The sequence below is a fragment of the Oncorhynchus clarkii genome, chromosome 22, assembly GCF_045791955.1.
Source record: "Oncorhynchus clarkii lewisi isolate Uvic-CL-2024 chromosome 22, UVic_Ocla_1.0, whole genome shotgun sequence".
In the NCBI taxonomy this organism is placed as follows: domain Eukaryota; kingdom Metazoa; phylum Chordata; class Actinopteri; order Salmoniformes; family Salmonidae; genus Oncorhynchus; species Oncorhynchus clarkii.
In genome coordinates this window covers 30,030,646-30,053,829 of record NC_092168.1, presented here as the reverse complement: position 1 = coordinate 30,053,829, position 23,184 = coordinate 30,030,646, and the positions used below count along the sequence as shown (strand labels likewise).

Genomic DNA, 23,184 nt, shown 5'->3' with positions numbered 1-23,184 from the left:
AGACGCTCCATAGTTGTGTCCTTCAAGTGACAGCGGCATCATGGCAAATGCTGGTAGCAGGGTAATTATTGAAGGAGAAACTATGCGATATGCTGAATACAATTCTCAATCTAAAATCAGGAGTGAAACAGAAATCGACAAAAGACTTGTAAGTATATTTTGTTGTTTGAATTTTTGGTGGATAACAAGCGCTGGTTATTTCACAGGCCTGCAGCTAAGATAGCTAGCTAGCTAATGCCAGAACCTTCTATTTACTAGCAATTAGCTGGTGGATAGTTACAGTACTAGCAACAGAAGGTTGGTTGTGTCATCACGGTGATGAATCTAGCAATCGCCAGTAACATGAATGTCATATAACAGGCTGTGATGTAATCAGTCGGCTGAGTGACTCAGGCTTGCAGTTAATTTTTGTTGTTGACTGGTGGAAAAAGTACCCAATTGTCATACTTGAATAAAAGTCAATATACCTTAATAGAAAATGACTCAAGTAAAAGTCACCCAGTAAAATAGTACTTGAGTAAGTCTAAAATTATACATAAGTATCAAAAGTAAAAGTAGAAATAATTTAAAGTTCCTTATATTAAGCAAACCAGTCCGCACCATTTAATTTTTTTAAATTGTATTTACGGATAGCCAGTGCACACTCAGACAATTTACAAACGAAGCTTGTGTGTTTAGTTTGTCTGCCAGATCAGAGGGAGTAGGGATGACCAGGGATGTTCTCTTGAGAAGTGCGTGAATTTAACAATTTTCCAGTCCTGCTAAGTATTAAAATGATTTGTAGTGAATACTTTTGTGTGTCAGGCATAATGTATGGAGTAAAAAGTACATGATTTTCTCTAGGAATATAGTAAAGTAAAAGTATAAGTTGTCAAAAATATAAGTAGTAAAGTACAGATACCCCCAAAAAACTACTTAAGTAGATCTTTCAAGTATTTTTACTTAAGTATTTTACACCACTGTTGACTGATGGATTGTTGTATTGATATTGTTCTGTATCTTCAGGGTGGTACTCTGATAGCGGTTGGCCTTGGTGTTGCTGCTGCAGGCTTTGCAGGTAAGAAATAGTATAATATACACATACACACACACCTTGCTACAGTTTGTATGCCAGATAATGTGATATAACCAAAGATTTTTGGTGTTAATTACAAGTTTGCCCATACAAACCGCGGCCATAAATTCTTTAACTAACCTGGTATTGGCGATAATCACTTCGTTCTCGACCGGCTCGATTTGGTCTTATGTAGAAAATTTGAAATTGTGTTTTTTTTTAAACTTTCGATAAAAGTAGAGACCCGGAGCTAGAAAATGGTATATCATACACTACAGTTGAGGAACCTCGGGTAAGTAATTCTGCTTTGAAAGTTGATAAACTTGTAACCACACTTTTGAGAAAATGGCCCTTGAATATTTTGTAAACCTACTGGAGAGTTCTTCTTTGTCTACACCCATTTATCAGTGTTCACACACTCTTAAGCCTTAGCCCCACCCATCTCTTTAAGGATATACATGTGTTAAACAGTGTGTACGATAGTGTATTAAACAACCAAATATTTCAAGACTAAAGCCTGGTTAATACTACGTCTATCGACATGTCTGTAGACAGTTGTCGCAGTGACATCATGAACATTCTATAGTCATCCGACATCAAACTTGTCTATAAAAAAGACGCGCTACATGACATCAGCAGCCTGGTGGTCCAAAATAGCATCACTGCTGTACCACACCAATAAACCCATCCGTTAAACAATTAATTTAGTATATGTCAGTCTAACAAACCAGGCAACTAAAGGCAACTTTGTAAACAATGTTTTTGTTCATTTCTAGCTTGTTAGCTAACGTTAAGTTAGCTGGCTAGCCAGTTCAAATAATGACCATATCAGAGCTGAAACATCTTAACTTTATCTTATTTACAAGTTAATGACGAGCTAATTACAGAAAATAATTTACTGTTGTGAGAGTGACGAAATAAACGCAGGGCATTCTACCGGAGAATTTTAGAACTTGGACACGGTCTCATTGACCTAATGTTATATCCTAATTTTACTTTGGTGCAGGTCATGTTGTGCTTTACATTTCCATCTCTGGTAAACACATAATTTCAAATAAAATCAATGTTTATTTATCACATGTACAGGATACAGAAGGTGTAAACGGTACAGTGAAATGGTTAATTCCATAGGAGTCTTTTGTTTAGACATGTAGCTAGCTAGCTAAACAATGAACCATAATCCCAACTCATAACGTTACTACCATGCTTAAATCTGCATGTAGCTAAAGCTAACCAACTAGGTTAAATGTTAGCTAGCTAACATTAGGCTATAACTAGCAAAGCAAATGGCTTTCTGAGATACAAATACAGTTGAAGTCGTAAGTTTACATACACCTTAGCCAACTACATTTAAACTCAGTTTCACTTTTCCGGACATTTAATCCTAGTAAAAAATTCCATGTCTTAGGTCCGTTAGGATCACCACTTTATTTTAAGAATGTGAAATGTCAGAATAATAGTATAGAAGGATTTATTTAAGCTTTTATTTCTTTCATCACATTCCCATTGGGTCAGAAGTTTACATGCACTCAATTAGTATTTGGTAGCATTGCCTTTAAATTGTTTAACTTGGGTCAAACGTGTCAGGTAGCCTTCCACAAGCTTCCCACAATAAGTTGGGTGAATTTTGGCCCATTCCTGCTGACAGAGCTGGTGTAACTGAATCAGGTTTGTAGGCCTCCTTGCTCGCACACACTTTTTCAGTTCTGCCCACAAATGTTCTATAGGATTGAGGTCAGTGCTTTGTGATGGCCACCTTGACTTTGTTGTCCTTAAGCCATTTTGCCACATCTTTGGAAGTATGCTTGGGGTCATTGTCCATTTGGAAGACCCATTTGCGACCAAGCTTTAACTTCCTGACTGATGTCTTAAGATGTTGCTTCAATATATCCACAGAATTTTCTTTCCTCATGACGCCATCTATTTTGTGAAGTGCACCAGTCCCTCCTGCAGCAAAGCATCCCCACAACATGATGCTGCCACCCCCGTGGATCACGGTTGGTATAGTTTTCTCCGGCTTGCAAGCCTCCCCCTTTTTCCTCCAAACATAACGATGGTCATTATGGCCAAACAGTTATATTTTTGTTTCATCAGACCAGAGGACATTTCTCCAAAAAGTATGAGCTTTGTCCCCATGTGCAGTTGCAAAACGTAGTCTGGCTTTTTTTAATGGTGGTTTTTGAGCAGTGGCTTCTTCCTTGCTGAGCGGCCTTTCAAATTATGTCAGTATAGGACTCGTTTTACTGTGGATATAGATCATTTTGTACCTGTTTCCTCCAGCATCTTCAAAAGGTCCTTTGCTGCTGTTCTGGGATTGATTTGCACTTTTCGCACCCAAGTATGTTAATCTCTAGGAGGCAGAACGCGTCTCCTTCCTGAGTGGTTTGACGGCTGTGTGGTCCCGTGGTGTTTATACTTAAGTACTATTGTTTGTACAGATGAATGTGGTCGTTCAGGCGTTTGGAAATTGCTCCCAAGGATGAACCAGACTTGTGGAGGTCTACAATTGTTTTGAGGTCTTGGCTGATTTCTTTAGATTTTTCCATGGTGTCAAGCAAAGTGGCACTGAGTTTGAAGGTAGGCCTTGAAATACTTCCACAGGTACACCTCCATCAGAAGCTTCTAAAGCCATGACATTTTTTGGAATTTTCCAAGCTGTTTAAAGGCGTAGTCAACTTAGTGTATGTACACTTCTGACCCACTGGAATTGTGTTAAAGTGAATTATAAGTGAAATGATCTGTCTGTAAACAATTGTTGGAAAAATTACTTGTCATGCACAAAGTAGATGTCCTAACCGACTTGCCAAAACTATAGTTTGTGAACAAGAAATGTGTAGAGTGGTTTAAAAACGAGTTAATGACTGAACATGTAAGCTAGTCTCTTACCCATATACATGGATGAACGTTTCTCCCTCTGTCACAGATGCCATGGTTGCCCTTAGTTTGAAGATGTAATCCGGAGACAGGTGTTTTATGCAACAGCCTTCTGTGTGTTCACTTTGACTCCCTCCTCGTATTTGTAATCAAATACCAGAATTTTCTTAATCTCCTTAGCTATCAAACTCTGGGCATTCCACTGATTTTAAAACTCGGTCACCTTCTTCCGTGACAACAACACTTGAGCACCATTTCATATGACTGTCTGGTTCAAAGAAAATGTTTTTACCTAAGTCAGGGATTTCCTCATTGCCTGATTAATTTTCAGAGTCAGCATGGCACGATTGTCCTCCAGAACAGTGGTTCTCGTCCTGGGGATCCAAAGGGGTGCACATTTTTGTTTTTGCCCAAGCACTACACACCTGCTTCAAATCATCAAAGCCATTTGAGATTTTGAGCACCTTTGGATCCCCAGGACCAAGATTGAGAACCAGTGCTCTAGAAAGTGGAGAGCATTAGCAACACCTTTGCAGTTCTTTGTGATATCTTTCAAAAAAGTCGCATTAGAAAGGCTTACCAACACATTCTGAGCAGCTCATGCATGTTATAGACAGAAGCATGCTACATGGCAGACCAATCCGAACTCCTCTCTCGGCATGTCCAGCCCATCAATAACCTCAGCAAATCATGGCTAGCGGGAAGGTCATAATTTAACAATTTTATTTGCATGTACAGATGGCATACAACTTTTTGTTATTAAAGCTCATGAAAGTTCACATGTTCCAGAAGCCATTTCTACCATAAAAAATGCATTTAGATTTTCTTTTAAATGCTTACGTTCAAATGTCTCGTCTGTGAAGTCATGACGTGCCTAGTTTCCTGAAACAAGTCACAAATGTCAGCGTACAGTTGCAGGTGGCAAATCCATGTTTTGTAATGCAAGAGACAGTTCGTCACCATCTTAGCTGCCCACATCTAGCATTTCACAGCATTTTGCAGGAACTAGTTGTTTCTATGCAACACTACACATATGCAAGAGGCATATCTCACTTGATACAAAACATGGATTTACTATCTTTCTGAGTTTTCTCTGGTGTTTGTAGAACCACCTGCAACTATACACATGTATAAGATACGTTTTTCCAGAATCAAGATCGAAGAGAGTACCGCCAATACCAAGTTAGTTGAAGAATTTATGGCAGCGGTTTGTATGGACAAACCTCTAACGTCCAGTAATGGACACCCAAAATCTTTGTACGCCAGATAATGTGATATAACCAATCACACATCCATGTGATTTAGAAAGTTGGATGTCTTACAAAACAGTTTATTCCTGTCATTTTATACAGTGATAGTACAGATATCATGTTGCAGAGCGCAGCAGTGAATAGGCACTATGCCATTATCCGCATTGGTACAAGAGTGTCAGTCAGCACAGCTGTTTTGTATAGTGGTTAATAGTAAGGCAGTGTGTGGTCTGCCAGTTGCCACAGAGTTCGGGTAATGTGAGGTCAGTGTTAGTTGTCGTGGTGGCTTTGAGGAACAGCACAGTCTAATTATCCTCTCAATGTAAATGGAAAGGCCAGCAGCAGGCCATCCGTGCACGTGCGTGTGTGCGGTCCCTTCATAGTTGATGGACTTTCAGCTTTGTAGTTTTAGGAAAACAGAACTTCCAGGCAGCCTGGAGGTGGAGTAGTGGATTTACACCACCCACTCAGAACATGTCAGTCACCAGGTTATAAATAATGCCCTGATTACTCCCTGAGCTTAGCAGCATGGCTCTCATACATGACTGAGTGGTTTTGTGTTTTTCTCTTGGAAACCAGCTCCTCCAGAGGGGTTTCTGCTAACTTCTTGTGTGTGTGGACTTTATAAACAGAGAATGTTTGGCAGGGTATAGATGCTGACTGGCTCTATGTGGGTTTGGAGAGTGACTGCAGCTTACCAACACAAACACTGACCCAGTACACACCGATGATAAACACACACACACACACACACACACACACACACTCCGATACATGTTACACATAGAAGACCAGTCCTTATAGCCTTTAGCCGTGCCCTTATCCTACTCATCCTCTGTTCGTCTGGTGATGTACAGGTTAATCCAGGACCTGCAGTGCCTAGCTCCACTCCTACTCCCAGGTGCTCTCATTAGTTGACTTCTGAAACAGTAAAAGCCTTGGTTTCATGCCTGTTAACATCAGAAGCCTCCTTCCTACGTTTTTTTAATCACTGCTTTAGCATACTCCGCCAACCATGATGTCCTAGACGTGTCTGAATATTCTGACATTTCCATCCCCAACTACAACATTTTCCGCCAAGATAGAACTGCCAAAGGGGGTGGAGTTAGCCTGCAGAGTTCTGTCATACTATCCAGGTCTGTGCCAAAACAGTTCGAGCCTCTACTTTTAAAAATCCACCTTTCCAGAATTAAGTCTCTCACTGTTGCCGCTTGTTATAGACCCCCCTCAGCCCCCAGCTGTGCCCTGGACACCATATGTGAATTATTTGCCCCCCATTTATCTTCAGAGTTTGTACTCTTAGGTGACCTAAACTGGGATATGCTTAACACCCCAGCCATCCTACAGTCTAAACTAGATGCCCTCAATCTCACACAAATTATCAAGGAACATACCATGTACAACCCTAATTCCTTGAACACGGGCACCCTCATAGACATCATCCTGATCAACCTGCCCTCTAAATACACTTCTGCTGTCTTCAACCAGGATCACTGCCTCATTGCCGCGGTCATACAACCACCCCTCATCACTGTCAAACGCTCCCAAAAACACTTCAGCGAGCTGGCCTTTCTAATATACCTGGCTCGGGTATCCTGGAAGGATATTGACCTCATTCCTTCAGTAGAGAATGCCTGGTTATTCTTTTAAAGTGTTTTCCTCACCATCTTAAATAAGCATGCCCCTTTCAAAAAATCTTGAACTAAGAACAGATATAGCCTTTGGTTCACTCAAGACTTGACTGCCCTTGACCAGCACAAAAACATCCTGTGGCGTATTGCATTAGCATCGAATAGCCCCTGCGATATGCAACTTTTAAGGGAAGTTAGGAACCAATATACACAGGCAGTTAGGAAAGCTATTTCAAACATAAATTTGCATCCTGTAGCATAAACACCAAAAAGTTCTGGGACACTGTAAGTTCCATGGAGAATAAGAGCACCTCCTCCCAGCTGCCCACTGCACTGAGGCTAGGAAACACTGTCACCACCGATAAATCTACGATAATTGAGAATTTCAATAAGCATTTTTTGACAGCTGGCCATGCTTTCCACCTGGCTACCCCTACCACGGTCAACAGCTCTGCACCCCCCACAGCAACTTGCCCAAGCCTCCCCCATTTCTCCTTCACCCAAATCCAGATAGCTGATGTCCTGAAAGAGCTGCAAAATCTGGACCCCTATAAATCAGCTGGGCTAGACAATCTGGACCCTCTCTTTTCTAAAATTATACCCGTTACTAGCCTATTCAAACTCTCTTTCGTATCGTCTGAGATCCCTAGGGATTGGAAAGCTGCCGCGGTCAGGCCCCTCTTCAAAGGGGGAGACAAACTGACCCAAACTGTTGTACACCGATATCCATCCTGCGCTGCCTTTCTAAAGTCTTCGAAAGCCGAGTTAACCTCTCTGAGCACGGAACCCGGTAGCGGGCTGAAATTCCACAACATACGTTGATCGCTACATAAATAGTCATATTAAACATTCATGAAAATACAAGTGTCTCACGTGTATCGAACGCCTAGAATCTTGCTAATCCAACTGCGTTGTCAGATTTAAAAAAGGATTTACTGCGAAAGAATACGATGCAATTATCTGAGTATAGAGCCCCATAAAAATAAAAAAAATTCAACCAGCACAGGCGTAACATAATCACAAACTGCATTAAAATAAATTGTTTACCTTTGACGATCTTCGTCTGTTTGCAATCCCAATGCTCATTGTTACACAATGAATGATCTTTTGTTTGATAAAATCCGTTTTTATAGCCTAACACGAAACATTTTGTGAACTGCTTGTGTCGTGAATTCCGTCTCATTCCATTTTCGACAACACATTCCAGGTAAATAACCCACACAGAACGTGACTTTTCCAGTCATGTTTGGTTTCATTGCAATCAACTGGTTTGTTTGTAACACAACCAAACCTGATGGGCCATTTCGCGGGACGTATTGACTGAAAGAAACCGATTTGAAGACAACAAGTAATGACATCACTGTGCACCAATGATATGACCACTGTTTCGTTGATTGACTGTATTTTAACCCAATGACCACTGATCGTCTTGAAATCTAGCCTGGTAGATAGCCAATGAGCTGAGGTAAGCGGGAATATGCAATGGTTGTGTGTTGGAAGACCAACCCATGTCGTAAACTCCAGCGTAAAGAGAGTCATTCGCTATTGAAGTTTTATTCCGGAAGGAGCTCCGCATTTTACGCACAGCGTTGTTTTGGTAAACGCGCAGATTCAGCTGTTTATATATCAATCAGTATGGCGACTAAGTCAGGGAAAGTTAAATCTAAGTCTAGATATACAGATGTACACACAATTTTAGAAGAAATTGATCGGAAAAGTGAGACCGAGATTGTTGTAGGACGATTCATTTAGCGATTCCCAAGTGGAGGAATATTTTTTGAATGGAGAGGACACCGTTGTAGCCACTGTATAATCTGTAACGTGCCTGCAGAAGAGGAACAATGTCACCGTTTTGGACTGGTAAGTTCTTCTCATGCTAATGCCGTTGTTTGAAATTATAACATAAAATATTATTTGTGAAATGAAATAGCCTATTTGAGGCTGTTGAGGGGAGGGCAGGCCCACAACAATGGCCAAAGTGAAATGGCGCCAGTAGATACAGCTGGTCTGTTGTAATATAATAGAGACAGTAGATGTAGCAGGTCTATAATAATATATTCAACCTTATGTTCCCTGTACTGTGTGTGTGTGTGTTAGAATACCGTTTTGGCATTTTGTATATAGTTATTTGTGTCAAAATGTATACCTTCACCAATTTTGCCACTTGGGTACATTTGGGCTACTTGTGTGGGACACCTGGGTGACTTCATGATAAATGTCATGTAGCACACTCATTTTGGAAGTTATCATTTTGAAACTTTGCACAAGTACTGTTGCCCTCTTATATTTTTCACTGAAATTGTCCCCATCATCCTATCTGAATGTTTGTTTTATCTTGTTAATTTTAAAGATGATGATACAACAATAAAAATAAAAAACATGTTTTTTTTTCATTGTATTATCTAAACCAGATCTATTGTGTTATATTCTCCTACATTCAATTCACATTTACACAAACTTCAGAGGTTTTTCTTTCAAATGGTACCAAGAATATGCATATCCTTGCTTCTGGGCCAGAGCTACAGGCAGTTAGATTTGGGTATGTCGTCAGGCGGAAATTGAAAAAGTAGGGGGGTAGCTCTAAGTTAAGCATCTCCAATCCAAAATTAAATCTAGAATGGCTTCCCATTTCGCAACAAAGCATCCTTCACTCATGCTGCCAAACATACCCTCGTAAAACTGACTATCCTAACGATCCTTGACTTCAGCAATGTCATTTACAAAATGGCCTCCAACACTCTACTCAGCAAATTGGATGCAGTCTATCACAGTGCAGACCATTTTGTCACCAAAGCCCCATATACTTCCCACCACTGCGACCTGTATGCTCTCGTTGGCTGGCCCTGACTTAATATTCGTCTCCAAACCCACTGACTCCAGGTCATCTATAAGTCTTTGCTAGGTAAAGCCCCGCCTTATCTCAGCTCACTGGGCACCATAGCAGCACCCACCCGTAGCACGCACTCCAGCAGGTATATTTCACTGGTCATCCCCAAAGCCAACTCCTCCTTTGGCCGCCTTTCCTTCCAGTTCTCTGCTACCAATGACAGAAACAAATTACAAAAATCACTGAAGCTGGATTCTTATATCTCCCTCACTAACTTTAAGCATCAGCTGTCAGAGCAGCTTACTGATCATTGCACCTGTACATAGCCCATCCCACCCAACTACCTCCTCCCCATATTGTTATTTATTTGTTTGCTCCTTTGCACCCCAGTATCTCTACTTGCACATTCATCTTCTGCACGTCTATCACTCCAGTGTTTAATTGCTAAATTGTAATTATTTCACCACTATGGCCTATTTATTGCCTTACCTCCCTAATTTTACTACATTTGCACACACTATATATAGATTTTTCTATTGTGTTATTGACTGTACGTTTGTTAATCCCATGTGTAACTCTGTGTTGTTTGTGTCACACTGCTTTGCTCTCTTGGCCAGGTCACAGTTGTAAATGAGAACTTGTTCTCAACTGGCCTACCTAGTTAAATAAAGGTGGGGGAAAAAAAATACAGGACAAGAACATAACTGTGGTGACCAGTGGAAAGGGGTCTGTTTGTGTAGGCCAATAATTATGTACTGTGTTTCAGGTCGTTATGCCTTCCAGTTGTGGAAGCCTCTAGGACAAGTCCTGTCACAGACTGCTAAGAGGATGCCCACCTCCGTAAGTAACCCACCAACTTGGTTATGTGGTTCATCACAATCCTAAGTGGAGATGAAAACGTGTCTAACCATGTAGACCTATATGTTTTTTTTTGGCAACTTCTAATGAACTCCAACTGATTGTTAGTATGTCTTGGTACACTGTATTCTGAAACTATGCATGATCAACGATGACACCCACTGGTTTTGCTGAAAACTCTCCCACCACGCTACAGACGCATATTTGCAAATCTGGGGGATTCATGAATTGCCCCATCAGATAGTCACCAAGCACCAATGTTTGTGGTATAGTACTTATTCCACTGACTGTCTGTAGGATGGGTAGTTGGTGGACTGACTCATGGTCTTCAGTTTCCCCTGCTTCACCTGAGTTATGGCTCCACAGACCAAAGGCCCCCAGACAGGGTGATGCACCCACTGCCCTCTCTCGTGTGTGTGTGTGTGTGTGTGTGTGTGTGTGTGTGTGTGTGTGTGTGTGTGTGTGTGTGTGTGTGTGTGTGTGTGTGTGTGTGTGTGTGTGAAAATAAAGCAGTGTGTGACGTGAGATGGATGAGTGATCAGACCTCACACTGTGTGTGTCTGGCAGTTTCTCCCAGTGTGTACTGTGTGACAATGAGGCAGTGCTTGACCGAAGGGAGTTAATGAACCCTATGTACCACAGAATGCACTTCCACCCTTCTTACTCTAAGCATTTACACTAACGAGTAAAAAAGGATACATTTCTAGACAGTCCAGTCAGTGGGTGAGTTGAATCATTTCTAGGTGTGCGTGTACTTTCAGTACTAACATCTCTTCTCTCTCCAGACCTTCTCATCACACTACTATAAAGGAGGGTTTGACCAGAAGATGACTAAGCGAGAAGCCAGCCTCATCCTTGGTATCAGGTAAGACTGGCGGAAGTGTGTGTCATGCTCGCCTGTTTGTGCGGGTGTGTACCCAATGTTTTATTTCAGTCTGTGTTCATGCTAAGGATGTGTTTGATTTCTCTGTGTATTTGATGGGTTCATATTAGTCATCTTTCTTTTTGGTTTAGTAAAATTTCACACTGTCAATCAGGGAGAAGAGAACAGAACACCTGAATAGTTTAGTGGTCAGAAGAACTTGATGTTCTTACTGCAACTTGTGAATGTGATTTGACCACTAGATGGTGCTGTAATCCTGTGCTAAATCTGTGTGTTGCCCTATTTTGTACATTCTACTAATCCCAATCCTGTATCTCTCCCCCCCCTATAGCCCAACCAGCACCAAGTCCAAGGTGAGAGATGCCCACCGGAGGATCATGGTCCTCAACCACCCAGATAAAGGTCAGTTGACAGTTTAATCCAATTTACTGGACATGAGAAAAAACAGATTGGAGACAACTGAGTTAATTATACAGTGATGATCTCCTATTACTGGTTCTTGTGTGAACAGCATATCACCTGTCTTTATTGAACCCATATACAAGGTGTTTTTCCCAGCGTCAGGCTTGTGCACTCGCCCCCTCTCCTCTATCAAGGTTAATGGCCTCCCTCGGTCTCCCTCTCCTGAGAGGTGTGTACACACACACACAAAGTCACGCTCATACACAGCAGCTAGTTTTACACACCCGTCCACACTGTTTTTCCCTCTCCTGAGAGGAATACACACACACACACACACACAGTGTGTAGTTTTTACTCAGTGTGAAATGAGAAATGGCCTGTGGGATTCCTCTCTGACTGGGCGATAAGGGCTGAGATGACAGAGAGGGAGGAGTTAGAGAGGGGGACAAAGAATAAATAGGGGATGAAATATGGGTCTATAGGGTCACCTGTAGGAACATCCATCAATACTGTCATCCTTGGATATGGCTTTGTGTTCTGTTTCAGGAGGTAGCACAGTATCTATTATAGTTCATTTTCATGTGTTTGGTTACTGGGACATCGATGGAGAAGAGAGGGTAATAACCCACAGCTTCTCTGTCTGTCAGTCAGTCAGCCAGGTCTGGGCAGGAAAGAGTGGACCGATTCCTGGTCAGAGTAATGGATTGGAATGATTGGCTAATTACCTCTCATTATTTCCTGTATTTGAGCCAATAAGGTCCAGTGAGCAAGATGACGCGATTTCAGAAAGGGAATCAGACTGCTCTCTATTTCTGCCTCTCTCGGCATCTAGCCCTGTTTTTAGTGTCTTTCCGTCCCTGTGAGTGTGCTGAAGGCCGTGCCAGGCCGGCTCTGTGTTTGTCAGTGACTGATTAGCAGACTAGTTGAGGCCTTCGTCAGGCCCTGCTCTCTGTCACTGCAAACAATAACACTCATTTATTACCCTAAACACACACATACAGTTCTGCTTCTGCTGACACAAAACACACCACCGGGGGGGGGGGGCAGTATACAGACATGGCTACTAAGAAAGTGTTGTACACACACACACACCTGTGCCCTCAGGCTGTCTTGGTAGTGTCACACAGCAGACTACTACTCCCAGGATGCTGTACTCATTGACCCTGTGAGCTGAGCAGACCACTCTGCCTCAGAACACACACAAATCTCTATCATGTGTTTTCAGAGCAGTGTGGTGGGGGTATGAGACGAGGAGAGGAAGTCACTTTAGACTATTAGTATGCGACCCAACCTCAGTTTGTGCTAGCTCAGCATACACCCATTTCCTGTGCTCCATAGTGATTAGTGTTCCACCGTGTGTTAAAGCACTATAAAAGGTGATTGGATGTGACTTAGACTGCTAATGACTGAGCCTACTGAAGTCCTCTACTCCTGACAGTAGATGTCACTGAGTTGTTGTTTTTTTCATGCCTGGGGAAACAGCTTGCATGCCATGTGTAGACTGTTATATTGTTCTTACCTGGAATGGATAGAGGGGTGAGAGAGATGGAATGGGGTAGGGGGGGGGGGGGGGACAATGGGAAGAAAAAAAAAGATTAAACAGGCGGGCATTGATGAGAAGCGGATGTGTGTTCTCTCTCCAGGTGGATCTCCTTACATGGCCGCCAAGATCAACGAGGCCAAGGACCTGCTGGATAAAGACCAACGCCGCTGATAAAAACTACAGCCCCCCATCACCCCTCTGACCTCCTGGACTACAGTATACTACAGATCTATTTATTCCAGCCCTAAGACATTACCATCCCCAGAGACTATTCTGTTCTGAAACATTTTTCCTGAACAAGGATATCTTTCAAGTTGAAGGTCGCCTGTAGTTAACTTTACAAAAGTCAACATGTCAACTGTAGTCTATTGTAAATACACTGTACCATAAGATACAAGATAATAATATTCCATACAATAAGAAATTCAAACCTTTCTGTTAACTTTTTATTCCTCTGTGTGGTAAAGACATTATGACCACTGTGAGATTAACAACACACTGACAGAGACCAAGCCTAGCTGAGCAGTGTGTGTGAATAACACGGTTAGTAATTTATCAAAGTTTGCTGAATAAAGCATTTTCTGTAATGGTAATCAATGACTCATTATTGTGTTTCTGTGATTAGTCCCTTTCCTCTGCGCTGAGATGCCATTGTAGTAAATGACTAACAGTGCTGCAGCATCTGATGGGAGAGGGAACATTGGGTAAGAGCTGTTTTTGAAGCTCCTGCAGTGAGCTGTGACACTTTACTTTAAGTGAGCCATTTCACCAGCAGCTTGCAGTAGGTTTTTCCACATATCTAGGAGGAAGGCTAGACAGCCATGTAATCTGCACCATGTTGCAAATGCCTTCATTCCAGCATGCTTTAGCTAGGCATCATTAAAAATCACCTCATTCTGGTAGAATGCAGTTATCAACTGATGTTCCAGTGAACCATGTCCGTCTCTGTTGGAAAGCTATTGATTATCATGTAGAGCAGCGATGGGCAACTTTTATGGCGGTGGCGGCCACAACAAAACCAAACTCATATTTTTATTGGTCCGTGGGCTTACAGAACGAGTCCGCCAGTGGCCCATCCCTAATGTAGAGGGTGAGTGCGTCAGGTGTGTGTGATAGTGTCTGCACTGTTCGTGTGTTGCTGTAGTACAGGTTAGGGCTCTGTGTGCTTGGCTGATCTCTGCTGTCCCTCCTGTGGATGGGTCTATTTCTAGCTTTCCTCTCCCTGTGAAGAACCCACATGGCCCTCCTGAGCCTCTCTCTCCCTCCCTGACCCCTCTCTCCCCCCACCCATCAGGGTATCTTTCCATTACCATGTGTGAAAAGATTTTGCTTCGCCAGCTTCCTGCTGTCCAAAAGGTTTGTTTTGCCAAGCTGTGCGGTACTGCCATGCTGGAGAGCGGGGAAATGACTCGCTTTTATAACCCACACCTCGTAAAAACTCTAACAGCTTGTGCACTATACATATGCAGGGCTCTGGGAATTTGCCGCAAAAAAAAAGAAAATGTAACTGCCAAAATAAAGGAAACACTTGTAAATGAGGATAAAGTATATTGAAAGATTGTGCTTTTTTCGCACGTCTGGTTCCTGAGTTAATTAAGCAATTAAAAACATCCCATCATGCCTAGGGTCATGTATAAAAATGCCCAGTTACCCATTATTTTGGCTACCATGGCTAGAAGAAGAGATTTTAGGGTGTGTGCGCAGTTGTCACCAGATCTCAACCTAATTGAACACTTCTGGAGCGGCGCCTGAGACAGCGCTTTCCACCACCATCAACAAAAGAAAATTATGTGATTTCTCGTGGAACAATGGTGTCGCATCCAGACACTTACAATCTATGGCAAGGCGCATTGAAGATGTTCTGGAGGCTTGTGGTGGCCCAACACCCTATTAAGACACTATGTTGGTGTTTCCTTTACTTAGGCAGTTATCTGTATTTATACCATGGCATTGTTGAGTACTGATTGGCTTGAAGGACATTCTAGAGTTTGCATTATTTAAGTAATAAGGCCCGAGGGGGTGTGGTATATGGTCAATATACCATGGCGAAGGGCTGTTCTTAGCACGATGCAATGCGGAGTGCCTGGATATACAGACCTTAGCTGTGGTATAATGCACATATACCACAAAACCCTGAGGTGCCTTATTGTTATTATAAACTGCTTACCAACATAATTAGAGCAGTAAAATGAATTATGCTGCACCTTGGGTCGTGAATGCAGATTTTAGAGAAACAAATGTCGGTACATATAAGTGTCTTATATTGGCTGAAAGCTTAAATTCTTGTTAATATAACTGCACTGTCCAATTTACTGTAGCTATTACTACGAAAAAATGGCATGCTATTGTTTGAGGAGCGCTCCTAACAACAAAACACTTTTCTTCACCGCGATAGGTTTGATTATAATTCAACTCTGAAGGTGAAATGTGTACTTACGTTCTGAAATCTTGCTCTGATTTATCATCCAAAGGGTCCCAGAGATAACATGAAGTGTCATTTTGTTAGATAAAATCCGTTTTCATATCCTAAAAAGCTCCATATAGCATGCACGATCGAGTTTGTATTTCCACTCGTTCAATTTGCAAATAAAGGAATCTGTGAAAATCTAACCCTAAACGTTGTTTCAACCAGTCAAATCCCGTTCGTATGTATTCCTCAGAGATCCTCGAACATAACGAGAATTCACTATATCATTAGGGGTGTAGTATATCCTATAGGACACCATATTTGATCAGATAGCGACGCCTTCATGGCACGCTGATGATGCGGGCAGCCTTCACTTGAACGACTCTAACTTTGTCATATAAGCACCAATTGGGGTCAAACAATGCTAGCTAGATAGCCAATGAGCTGGGCTTTACGGGAGTATGAGCCCATCATAAACCCTATATCTGTCGTAAAATGTAGCTACTAACCTTGTACGACAGCATGCCTTTTCCTTTTGGACTAAAATTATAAGACTATTCAGAGTTATGAAGTTATGAAAACTGGTTGTTTTGCAAATGTTGAACTTATAATATGGCTACTAATACTGGAAAAGCTAAACCAAAGTCCAAGTATACAGATTTGACGATATTCTTGCAGAAAAATGTAATATGAATGCAAATGTCTCCTTCACGATTTGACCAAATGTACCTGGGTGACTTTTCACTAAATGTCATGTAGTTCGCTCATACTTCAAGTTATCCGTCTGATGCACATATACTGCTGACATCTTGAGGACACCATCGGAATTACAACCAGAGTGATGGCTGGAACAGGGACCTTTCTGTTGCATTTCAAAGATGGTGGTAGAAAAAAAGGTTGTTTTTTTTCTTTGTATTTTCTTCAACCAGATCTTTGTGTTATATTCTCCAACATGCATTTCACATTTCCACAAACTTCAAAGTGTTTCCTTTCAAATGGTACCAAGAATATGCATATCCTTGCTTTAGGGCCTGAGCTACAGTCAGTTAGATTTGGGTAATGTCATTTTAGGTGAAAATTGAAAAAAGGGGGGCTATCCCTAAGAAGGTTTTACCAAATTAATTAGAGCAGTAAAATTAAATGTTTTGTCATACCCATGGTATATAGTCTGTTATAAACTGGGTGGTTCGAGACCTGAATGCTGATTGGCTGATAGCCCTGGTATATCAGACCATATAGCACGGGTATGACAAAACATTGTTTTGTACTGCTCTAATTACATTGGTAACCAGTTTAAAATAGCAATAAGGCACCTTGGGGGGTTGTGGTATATGGCCAATATACGATGGCCACAATTCAATACAAACTGTAGTCACATGTCAAACTCTGCTGGCCGTGAAGTGTAAAATTGAATAACAAGGTTAGATTTGACATGTCAGAAAAAAATACAAGGCTATCTTGCTAAAAATATATACAGTATAAATAAATATTGATTTTAGCGTTGGCATAGTCTCGTAGTGAGGAGCCTATAAAACGTAGCTCGGTTCATAAACATATTTTGGGGAATTCTGAAATGTGTTGAAATGAATGATCAAACTATAAAACTAACTATAAAACTAACGTAAACTCACTCACTTTTTTGTACATCGCCTTGGTCCGTACAATTGACCTTATTTTAGCGCCCCAAAAACGTAATACTTCCAGATCAACTGTAATGTCAATACCATTGTAAAGCACAATTTCTCCCCTTTCCAACAGAATCAATGACATGACCTAAACGCTGCCCGTTTCTTTGATTCAAGAAGGCAATGAGCTCCGTCGGATCTTTTTAAAAATGGCGGGTGGGGAAGCGAATCTAATGCGTGATAGTGAGAAGGTGAGATGTCCTGTGGCAAAACACGATCTGTCCAACTTATCGCCTCTAAAATGTAAATAAAACACTGTAAAGAGTTTATAATATGTGTCATTACATACCTATTTGAAGGTTTGTGTTGAATTTGAGTCTGGTTTTTAGGGCGGTGCTAAAGTGATCTTCAGAAGTAAACATTGTCTTTTGAGAGTCAATATCGCTTGCAGTGATGACGCAAAAAAGGACTAGGTAACCCCCCAACTGTCCATTTCTTGTACACCTGGTGGAAAGAGATTGTAAGACAGAAATAGTTGCTTTATGCGTGCTGTACGTTACGACATGACACGTCACGATGTAACGAAGGGTCAGTTTTCTCAACTTTTCTCCAATATTATAGAGCCATTACCATGTCGATCAACGCTTGAATAGAAACGTAGTTCACACCCCAGATTTTGAAGTCAACACAGTCGCTACAGTCCTATTAGTTTTCTTTGCAACCTCGTTTGAATGTCACGGTTGTGCACATTTGTACGGAATGAGTTTACGTTATCCAGTTATGAGTAACTGTAGCTAGCTACCTGACCGGAGTGCTAGCTAGATACGTTAGCTTACTAGGTACATTAATAGCTTTAGGTTGGTTGTTTTAAACTCAACTTCCAGATTTCCAAGGAGGTTGCCTCTTCGATCATCACTCTTTCTCGCTTGGGCAAGGGACATTTAAGGTACACTCAGGTGTAAAACGTCATTCAAGGGTTTAGGGCCGAGGGCTGTCTACTTTGAGTTTGAAACGCCGCCGGACTGATGGTTTAGTTAGCTAGCTAAACTACCAAGCATGTTTGTTTTGTTACCACGGCAACAGCTGTAACTATCTAGTAAACTTGCTAGCTACTTCAGTAGATGTTGAACACATTTATAGCAGCAAATGTGTTACATTATACCCATCGTATTAAAGGGACAATCAACTCAGGGCTCTATGCGTTCTCTGGAAAATAATGCAACTCAGTGGAATGTCAGTTCCACTCCTCTAGCACATCGTTGAACACACCTTCCACGTCTTTCATTATTTTCCATAAAACGCATAGGCCCTCATTGATCATTATCCCAACCCTTACATATCAAATGTTTTGCATAAAGATATCACATGATCACCCTGAGACAAGAATGGACTCAGGAATGTATTGTGTGGCATGCCTGTTGTGATGAGTCAGATTCATCATCTTATCTTTCATAACATTCTAGACAGAGCATAGCATTCCAGAGCAATCTATTGAGTTCCGTCACTCTTGCCATTCAAAACTCATTGGATGCATTGTATCCTCAGGTGTATCTTTAGCTGCTGTGGATAGACTCTGGCAGACAGACCGTCAGGCACGCAGACAGGCACACAGACAGGTCTTTGATCCACATGTCTGTTTCCTCTCCTCTCAGATAACTATCACAGAGAAGTGCAGTAGCGCTGCAGCCGCGATGTCCTCCACGTGTCTCTGAGCAGCACACCATCAGATCAAGACTCTCTCTGTCCCACTAATATCTTTCCACTGTTAATATCACAATAACATAACCCAAACCATATGGCAGAGTATCCAGCAGTCACATTGAATATTTCCTCATTCTTTCCAACTGGCAGCAGAAAGCAGTGAGATGAATGATCATATGGTCCACAACAACAAAATGTGAGAGAGAATTAGAGTGTACGTGTAGCTCAGGGAATGTACTCTCGCCATGATCTAGATTCTAGAGTATTTTGGATGAATGTGAGTGTGCATGCATAGATACATGTATATCTCATTCTAGTTCTGTGTGTTCATGACAGTCTCAAGGTAGAGGGTTGTTTAGCTGACAACATCCTAGTTGAAAAGAGGACATGGCTAGTATTACCAGTGACTGATGCTGAGATACACAGTGGTCTCTGCTCTGAGCTCTGATCACAACAACACCACCAGACAGGTCAACTGCTATGCTCTGTTCTCCCTCAATATAATTACTTCACACAGATTTCTTAGAAACTGTTATTCAACATTCTGTTGTTTGCAATGTTAAAATGTCAAGATGCACTTAATTAGTTGCAGTAAAGAGGTCAATGGAACTCAACCCAAAAATTGATGTTTGATGGAAACTTGTGTGGGAAAGATCCCAAATCTCCTCATTGCCCCCTAGTAAAATGTGCCTACATTTATGTCGTCAACCTGTCACAATCGTGTGTAGAATAAACGGACCAAGGAGCAGCAGTGTACATAGAGTTCCACATGTTTGTATAAATGAAACTCACCAAAAACAATAAACAGCAAACGAACGAAACGTGATGTCTTGAGTGCTCACAGGCACTACAGAAATACAAGATCCCACAAAAACCCAGTAGGAAAAGGCTGCCTAAATATGATCCCCAGTCAGAGACAACGATAGACAGCTACCTCTGGTTGGGAACCATACCAGGCCAACAGAAATAAAAAAAACTAGAGCACCCACCCTAGTCACACCCCAACCTAACCAACATATAGAATAAAAGGCTCTCTGAAGGACAGTGTCAAAACCACTCTTGATCTGCCAACTATGAGATCATATGACAGGTTAATTCGTGGTGGCAATAATTGCATTGAGAAAGCATTTAAAAGATTAGCACATAATGTGTAAAAAACATAGTTTGGGTTTTAACTCAGTGGGATAACTCAGTGTTGTGGTGCACAGATGATCCTGGTTCACACACACACACACACACACAGGCTACTGCTCTGCTGCAGCTCCGCTTCTCATCCCCTCATCTTTTGACACTCAACTAAAATCTCTCCTCTACCTGTCAGTCCTCACCTCTCAGATCTTAGAGGATTTCTCACCTCCTGCAGCTGTGCTGTCAGACACACAGGAGGACTAGAGGTTCTGTTCAGATGTAGGCCAGCCAGAGAAGTTACACCATCAGCCCTCAGGATGTCTGCTCCAGGGCTGGGCGCGGTGGAGTGTCTGTCTGGCAGAGAGATGGCTGGAACAACACATGCATTGAGGCCTCAGAAAAGAGGCATGACATTTGAAGCTTTGAAACAGGTGGAATGTGAAATGCCTCAACGCTGTAAACAAAGACACACAAAGGCCCTTGGCTAATTAATGCTGTCAACAGACATCATTAGAACAGGCTGTCTGGATAATGCTGCTGCTGTCTGCTTTCCCTCGGCTGCTAACACTACTGATATTTATAGATGGAGCCCTCATTTAATTTATACACACACACTGACATTAGCAGGCAGACACAGGAGCACACACACACACACACACACACACACACACACACACACACACACACACACACACACACACACACACACACACACACACACACACACACACAAGCACACCTCTGAGCTTAGAGAAGCAGCAACAGATTTCTTGACCCAGAGGCATACGTGTTGGCATCCTAGATGACAGTCCGCAACTCTCTCTCTCGCTCTAAGACATTTATTTGCATTGTAGAAATGACTGTAAATAACCGCCATGTCATTGAAAGTCACAATGACGCAGTACTGCAGCTGTTGTCTATTATCATACGTAAATCAATTCTCTTTGTTTACTCCTTACTGTCATATGGGCCCAATCATAACTGGAGATACAATACAAGTGGATAAATCAAACGTTTGAACTGTTGTGTAAATCTTACATTATGTCAATGGGAGATTTCCTCAATTTCCCTAGACACTTCCCAAACTATTTCAAATGTTATGGTTTCCTCTTGTCTTGGCCTTTGTTTCATGTTGACTGATATAGATGATAGACTGTATGGGTTTCCAAAATATTGCCTCCACTCCACCTATCCTGGGTTTTCAGATCCAAGCATAAGAAGGAGAGGAGACAAGAATAGAAGCCAACTTGACACAATGAAAGGAGATGAGTATAGTAACTACTGCAGAATATTGAGACTCTTGGATCCCAGCTCCCAGCAGACAACTAGACTATACGACCTCTGTATCTGCTAGCAGCTAGCTGGTGATGTCACACACACCAGAGAACAAAAAAACAGAATTGGCAGAGAGAGATCATGAGCTCATGGGCTCCTGAGTTCTTCTGCAAAAAAATAGAATTATAGTTTGATAAATGTAGATAAACTTGGATTTTTTTCTGCAAGGACTTATACAGAATACTACCCTACATCAAAACTTTCAAACCAAATCAAATTCCATTCTTAAAACCTTGATTTTGGACAAAATTACTACCAAGGACTGTCAAGAAGAAACTTCTAACAAACCAAAACCTGCAGAAGAAACACAGAGGAAACACAGAGGAAACCTGGAAATACCATCCAACACACAACTGAGTGAATAATGTTCAGTCGGAAACTACTTCTGATGCCAAAAAGTCAAAGATAAAAATCTCTAGGTAATTTTGTTATATACAGTGCCTTGCGAAAGTATTCGGCCCCCTTGAACTTTGCGACCTTTTGCCACATTTCAGGCTTCAAACATAAAGATATAAAACTGTATTTTTTTGTGAAGAATCAACAACAAGTGGGACACAATCATGAAGTGGAACGACATTTATTGGATATTTCAAACTTTTTTAACAAATCAAAAACTGAAAAATTGGGCATGCAAAATTATTCAGCCCCTTTACTTTCAGTGCAGCAAACTCTCTCCAGAAGTTCAGTGAGGATCTCTGAATGTTGACCTAAATGACTAATGATGATAAATACAATCCACCTGTGTGTAATCAAGTCTCCGTATAAATGCACCTGCACTGTGATAGTCTCAGAGGTCCGTTAAAAGCGCAGAGAGCATCATGAAGAACAAGGAACACACCAGGCAGGTCCGAGATACTGTTGTGAAGAAGTTTAAAGCCGGATTTGGATACAAAAAGATTTCCCAAGCTTTAAACATCCCAAGGAGCACTGTGCAAGCGATAATATTGAAATGGAAGGAGTATCAGACCACTGCAAATCTACCAAGACCTGGCCGTCCCTCTAAACTTTCAGCTCATACAAGGAGAAGACTGATCAGAGATGCAGCCAAGAGGCCCATGATCACTCTGGATGAACTGCAGAGATCTACAGCAGAGGTGGGAGACTCTGTCCATAGGACAACAATCAGTCAGTCGTATATTGCACAAATCTGGCCTTTATGGAAGAGTGGCAAAAAGAAAGCCATTTCTTAAAGATATCCATAAAAAGTGTTGTTTAACGTTTGCCACAAGCCACCTGGGAGACACACCAAACATGTGGAAGAAGGTGCTCTGGTCAGATGAAACCAAAATTGAACTTTTTGGCAACAATGCAAAACGTTATGTTTGGCGGAAAAGCAACACAGCTGAACACACCATCCCCACTGTCAAACATGGTGGTGGCAGCATCATGGTTTGGGCCTGCTTTTCTTCAGCAGGGACAGGGAAGATGGTTAAAATTGATGGGAAGATGGATGGAGCCAAATACAGGACCATTCTGGAAGAAAACCTGATGGAGTCTGCAAAAGACCTGAAACTGGGACGGAGATTTGTCTTCCAACAAGACAATGATCCAAAACATAAAGCAAAATCTACAATGGAATGGTTCAAAAATAAACATATCCAGGTGTTAGAATGGCCAAGTCAAAGTCCAGACCTGAATCCAATCGAGAATCTGTGGAAAGAACTGA

At 41.6% G+C, this 23,184-nt stretch overlaps 1 protein-coding gene across 1 annotated transcript; it reads left to right on the top strand.

The window, feature by feature from the left end:
- On the top strand, window positions 1-13,915 carry LOC139380751 (DnaJ (Hsp40) homolog, subfamily C, member 15). The gene is made up of 6 exons (XM_071123748.1): window positions 1-148; window positions 1,006-1,057; window positions 10,403-10,476; window positions 11,280-11,359; window positions 11,709-11,779; window positions 13,423-13,915. Exons 1-6 carry the CDS (start codon window positions 41-43, stop codon window positions 13,491-13,493), a joined length of 456 nt encoding a protein of 151 aa, XP_070979849.1. The 5' UTR covers window positions 1-40; the 3' UTR covers window positions 13,494-13,915.
- The last annotated feature ends 9,269 nt before the right edge of the window (window positions 13,916-23,184 follow it).